The sequence below is a fragment of the Trachymyrmex septentrionalis genome, unplaced genomic scaffold, assembly GCF_001594115.1.
Source record: "Trachymyrmex septentrionalis isolate Tsep2-gDNA-1 unplaced genomic scaffold, Tsep1.0 scaffold116, whole genome shotgun sequence".
NCBI classification, from domain to species: Eukaryota; Metazoa; Arthropoda; class Insecta; order Hymenoptera; family Formicidae; genus Trachymyrmex; species Trachymyrmex septentrionalis.
This window is the reverse complement of record NW_017304289.1, coordinates 264983-271821: the sequence shown is the minus strand read 5'-3', so window position 1 is coordinate 271821 and position 6839 is coordinate 264983. Positions and strand designations below refer to the sequence as shown.

The 6839-nt window shown below is 32.5% G+C and overlaps 1 protein-coding gene across 1 annotated transcript; it reads left to right on the top strand.

Annotated features, from left to right (window-relative positions):
- The first annotated feature begins 3898 nt into the window (after positions 1 to 3898).
- LOC108754163 (glucose dehydrogenase [FAD, quinone]-like) lies at positions 3899 to 5908 on the top strand. Its single transcript, XM_018496282.1, has 2 exons — positions 3899 to 5653; positions 5762 to 5908. Exons 1-2 carry the CDS (start codon positions 3899 to 3901, stop codon positions 5906 to 5908), a joined length of 1902 nt encoding a protein of 633 aa, XP_018351784.1.
- Positions 5909 to 6839: the final 931 nt, after the last annotated feature.

Here is a 6839-nt window from a genome sequence, read left to right as displayed (position 1 = left end):
CAGATTACTCAAATTTGGATTGGTGGAATAGGTTTCGTTAGCTGGGAGTAGGATTTTCTTTCGCTCTTAGATTGGTCAAGATTTTGGGGGAGGAAAGGATGTTGACAGGAATCGGTAGAGTGGGAAAGTGAAACTCCAAAATTTTATGACCCTGAGATTTATGGGGAAACGTACGTCTCGGGCGCCGAAAAGTCGCGGATGCATCGTCACCACGGGACCACCCAGAATCTACCCCTGAACGTCGCGTGCCGTTTCTTAAATTTTATAATTACGAATTCGCGAGAATCGTTTCGCGACTTGATCGTTAATCTTGGCGTTAATCAGTCTTACGCTTTCCATACATATTGATTTTTATCTCGGAGCGACATTCATGAGGAGATAACGGATTCTTAGTTTTTAAGATGAAAAATAAAAAAGGAAAGAATATAAAATTTTAGAGCTTCGGGGAATTCGAGATCTTTATGAAAGAAAAGAGTCGCGTGAGTCCGCCGGACGTAACACCAATTTAAACACATTTCATGATATCATTTATGATATCTTTAAAGTAAATGACAAATGGTTCAAAAATCTCAGCAATGCTATAATATTATACCAAAGTCGAAACATTGTTACAATTAGGTGAGAGATTTCTGCTTGCCAACGTTAGAAACATCATGATTGAATTTGTTAAACACATCGAACATAATTTTGTCAGATTAAAATTACCCAACATTAGAGAATTTAGGAATAGAATTTTTCCTTTATCAAGGGGCTAAAGCAAGCATGTGCTAGTAAGATTGACATAGAGAAGAGAATTTTTTCTTTAATCACGACTACGAAATAATTTGTTAAAAACAATTCACATATTCTTTTTACAAGGGCGGATAAGGATAATATGGTGGCACTTGACAAGACAGAATACGTACACAAAATGGAAACTTTACTGTCTGAGACTTATAAGTTATTGACAATCCAGTTCATCAAATGTTAATACAACTTAAGACGTTATTAAAGAGATGGAAGCAGCGTGGTTTTGTTGAGAATTCTGTTTATAATAAATTGAATGCTTCTAACCTCGTTGCGCTTCTTGCATATGGTCTTCCGAAAATACACAAAGTAGGTTATTCACTTCGTATCATAGTTTCTTCAGTGGGGAGCCTTCTCTATAATCTAGCCTTTTTTTAAATGACGTATTACACAAAAATATAGCAGTAGCAAACAGTTTTATCAAGAACAGTTTTCATTTGACTAAACACATTTCTAATTTGATAATCTCTGACAACGAAGTTCTTTTATCCTTTAACGTGGTTTCGTTATTCACAAATGTACCTATTGACTTGGTTTTTGAAGGCATAGAGAGGAGTTGTCATTGAAATTTCAATGAAAGAAAAACGAACATTCCTAAAAGGGAATTTCTTAAAGCGTTAGATTTAGTTCTTAATTCAACAATTTTTAGTTTCAATGACAAATTTTATAAACAGACTTTTGGTGTTCCGATGGATTCACTACTATCACCCATTGTGTCAGATATTGTTATGCAAGATTTTGAAATGAAAGCATTACAAAGGCTTCCAATTTCACCATCCTTTTATGTGAGGTATGTTGATGACATTGCGTTAGCATATGATGCGTCACACATTGATACATTGGTGAACACTTTTAATTCATTCCATTCCAGATTAAAATTTACAACTGAAATAGATGGGGACAAGTTAGATTTTCTTAATATCAGCTTAATTAAAAAAGGAAACTCTCTTATTCAGAATTAGTACCACAAACCTACTTTTTCTGATCGTTAAAATCGTATAAATTATTTTTTTAGATATCCTTTATGCCAAAAAGTGAGAACAATCGTTTAATTGATAGAGTTCTTTCCTAGTAAGCAAGAAACATTTTGAAACATTTCAACAACATTGTAGCAACGTTGTAACATTGCTACAATGTTATTGGAATGTGCCAAAATGTTTCTTGCTTACTAGGTAGTTCTTTGTCACCCTATTTATCATCAAGAGAATTTTGAATTAATAATTTTAATTCTTTTAAACAATGGATATCCACTGAAACATATTCTTCGAAATCAAAAATAGATTGTTAAAAAAATTTAAACAATGGAATGACCAGGGTAACATACCTACAGATAAGACAACGGACAATAATAAAGATAAAATTAATTACAAGTTTTTTACAATTCTCTTTAACATTTTTATCAGAGAAAATCAAAAAATTTTTTAGAATAGACTCCTTAATACACATGACATATAAAGGGATTATTAATCTTAAGGGGTTCATCAGAGGTCATAAAGACGTTTGTCCCAAGCTATCTCACAAAGACGTTGTATATAAAATTGTCAAAATTGTGGAGCATCATATGTGGGCCAAACAGGTAGATGTTTGAAGACATGCATAAATCAACATAGAAATTACATAAATTAGAACACTACACAGCATTCCGTAATAATAGAACACAAAATTAGTCATTAACATGATATTGATTGGGAAAATATCAAGATATTAGACGAGGAAAAGCTACTTAATAAAAGACTGATTTTGGAAACGATCCATATAAAGCAACAGAGGCAGAGTTTGAATTTACAGAATGATGCGTATTTTTTAGACCCACTATATATGAATTTGTTTACAGAATTGTGACGTTGGTTTTTACCCTCTTTTGTTCTTATTTTTATTTGTATTTCAATAACTACATGACTTTATTATTTTGACTCTCATTGTATCATTTAACTCTGACTGTCGACACACCTTTACATCGAGTCGCGAGAAAACGCTTTCCTATAAGTTGATATAATTAAAAGACAATTCAGACAAATGATTTATATAATTCTCTAATTTTTCGTTTTCGTGTTTCTTTTGAATGACTACACAGCAAATCTGACAATTTGAGCGATGTGATTCTATTTAATGACGCAATGTATAAGTTAATATTTTTGATAATCATTAGGCTATTCATTACGTAGCTAATTTGGCATTTGGATAAATAAGAACGAACTAAATTGTCGGGAATCATCAACTTGGAATTTGCGTTATTCATGTAATTTCAATTTATATTTTATATTGATAAGGACCCGAATTAAAGGGTCGAAATATTTTATTCGTTTTGTTACATTCACACGAAAATAAAGAATTTTACGTGCATTTGAACAGCTGATGCAGGCTCTGATGGGCTTTTTTACTTTTTAAATAAATTAATAATTCAAAATTGAAAAACATAATAAGGTTCGAACTAAGTTCCTTCTGACGAGGATTCAAAGACATCAGTTTATTCCTGAAAGAAATACATTTCTGTTACTTTTTATCAGCATATATTACATCATCTCATATTTACAATCAACTAAATCCATTTATCAAACTGAGCGCCAAGAAAACATTTTACTTCTAATTCCTCAGTTAAATACAGATCACATCATTAAACAATTTTTCAAGAAATACGTAATAGAAGAACATTTCGTTTCACACATATTGCGAATGGTACTATTTTACCATGTGGATAATCAAATTTTAAAAAAGAATAGATTAGCATGCGTATTCTGCGTGAAGCGAAACGTAAGATTTTATATATGTATATGTGATTGGATAGTACCAATCCAGATTTCGGATCAAGTTAAAAGTAAGAATATACATATATAGGAAGCAAGAACACTCACTAGAATTCGGTGACAATTTAAATATGCGTTTGAACAGAATTCCCAAAAGTTTTGGCCAAAAGTTAGCATTGAGGCTCAGTTTGATAATTTGGCTTTTTCTTTACAATTGTTTATGTTATGAGTTCGCTGTGACATCTATATAAATATAATATATTATGCAGGTTTATCGAGCATCCAGACACCGTTCTTCACCATTATTATAAGAAAAAAATATAAGAAGAAACTATAAGAAGAAAAGAACATTTATTTAAAAAAATATAATGATAAAGACGGCCATCTTTTTCGTTATCTTTGCCATCACTAGTGGCCAATTAAACAACAATCTTTATGACGATTATACGGGAGGATCAAGATTAATAAATATACTAAAGCTACCTAAAGCACTCGTGGATTTCTTCACACAGAGCCAACGTTATTTAGCCGAACAAGTACAAGACACAACACCGCAATCTGGAGATACGTTTGATTTTATAGTAATTGGCGCTGGTACAGCCGGTGCGACTATAGCTGCGAGATTGAGCAAGATTTCTCAGATTAAAGTGCTACTGATCGAAGATGGAACACATGAAGACTTATACATGGATATCCCGTTACTTTGTAGTATGCTGCAAAAGACCAAGATAAATCGAAGCTATCGAACGAAGCCATCCAATAAGTACTGTCTAGGCATAGAAGGCAATAACTGCGTTTGTCCAACGGCAAAAGTTATTGGTGGAAGTAGCGTACTAAATTTTATGGTTGCTACTAGAGGAAACGCGGAGGACTACGATCGCTGGGCCGAGATGGGAAACAAAGGCTGGGCATATAAGGATGTCCTCAAATATTTTAAAAAATTAGAAACAATGGATATCCCTGAACTGAAATCGGATATTACCTATCATAATACCAATGGACCAGTACATATCACCCAATCAGAATATCGCACGGGCGTGGCAAAAGCATTTATACAAGCTAGCAAGGAAATGGGATATCCAATAGTAGATTACAACGGAAAGGAAGAAATAGGATTCTCATATGTACAGAGAACAATTATGAACGGCACCCGTATGAGCAGCAACAGAGCATATCTTAATCCTGCGCGCGATCGCAAGAATCTTCATGTAACTCTTGAAAGTATGGTGACAAAACTGTTAATCGATCCTAGTACAAAACGAGCAATCGGCGTAGAGTTTGTTAAGCATGATCAGACTACACGTGTGATTGCGAACAAAGAAGTGATCGTATGTGCAGGTGCTATTGGATCACCTCAATTATTGATGTTATCCGGCATTGGACCAATGAAACATCTTATCAACTTAGGTATAGACGTCGTCCAAGATGCACCAGTCGGTGAGAACTTTATGGATCATATAGCCTTCTACGGATTAACATGGGCAATAAATACATCGACAAGTTTACTATCAAGCGAACAGTTAAATCCTTTTAATCCATATATAACCGATTTTTTATTAAAGCGAACAGGACCGTTCACGATCCCGGGTGGACTAGAAGGCATTGGTTTTATTAATACAAAACATCCGGAAAAACGTAACGGTTTACCAGATATCGAACTACTGTTTACCAGTGTTTCATTTAAAAATTATATTTTTTCAGATATGTTACATTTAAAAAAATCTATACGTCAGGAATGGAGTAAATATGTTGATACATTTGGTTGGAGTCTTATGCCAATATTGATGAAACCAAAAAGTCGTGGTCGAATAACGTTATTGGCTAACGACGTTAATGTTAAACCAGAGATTACGCTGAATTATTTCAACGATCCAAATGATATGAAGACAATGATCGCTGGTCTTAGAACTGCATTAAATTTTGGTCAAACAAAGGCGATGCAGGCATTGAATTCTCAGTTGTTGCAAATTACTTGTACTGAATGCCATGACTATGAGTATGATTCTAATGCTTATTGGGAATGCATGTTAAGACTCCTGACTTCCACGGTTTTTCACTATTGTGGAACTTGCAAAATGGGAGCAAAGGGAGATCCTACCGCCGTCGTTGATCCTAAATTAAAGGTATTTCCTAAAAAACGCTCGACTATTTACTAGAAATATTCTAAGTAATGTGCCATATAAGTATATTTTTAATTTGTCAATTTATATACAATGTATAATGTATTTCAGGTGATCGGTATTCAAGGATTACGAGTGGCAGATGCGTCTATCATGCCCGAAATTATATCGGGGCACTTAAGTATACCTGTTTATATGATTGCTGAAAAAGCTGCGGATATGATTAAAGAAGAATGGGGTTATTTAGAGAAATCATGATAGAAATTAATTTTCGTAATTACATTATTTTATTATATTTTCAATATTATTTTAGGATTATATTATGAAAATAGTACAAACGTATAGTACACACGATATATCATTTGGAATATAGTTTTCGAAAAGACTTAAGTAAAAGTCGTATGTATCGAAGACATTCAAAAATTCTCGGAGTATTTTGTATTCTTTCACACGCAGCGATAATACGATTTCGGAGTACTTCCACAGTAGTAACAGAAGTATCTTACACAAGTGTCTTAAGATGTCCCTATAAATAAAAATCCAAAAGATTCAAATCTTCAAAGGATTAAAAAATACGAAATACTCCGAGAATTTTTCAACGTCTTCAACAATCCAAGTGACGTGGATGCAAAGCATGCATCGATTCGGAAGGAAATTATTTTCAGTAATTTCTGTAATAAAAATATAGATATAAGTATAAGTAATAAAATAAAAAATAGATACAAGTATAAAATAAAATATACATATAAGTATAAAATAAAATATAGATATAAGTATAAAATAAACAAATATTTATATCTTGAAAAGGAAGCGTTTCCGAATCCATGCTTTTTTTCATCCCTACAATAAATGGAATATGCACTTAAAAAGTTTGGCCAATAACACCCTATACATAGAGTAATTAAAAAATATTTTTAAACAGATGAAATAAAAATATGTTGTGTGTAATTTGTAAAAAAATCTCTTTAGAACAAATTAAATATTTTATTTATTGGACAAAAACTATTGGACAAAAGCCAATAAAAGAAATTTTGAAGTCTCATCAAACTTCAACGCCGTTCCATTTCTGCAATTCAATTATAATTCTATTGTATTATATTTTCTTCTATATACAATATTTTGCATATTTGTCGCGGTAAATAGATAAGTGTTAATTAATTTTAACGACATACCATGAAGTTAATTAATA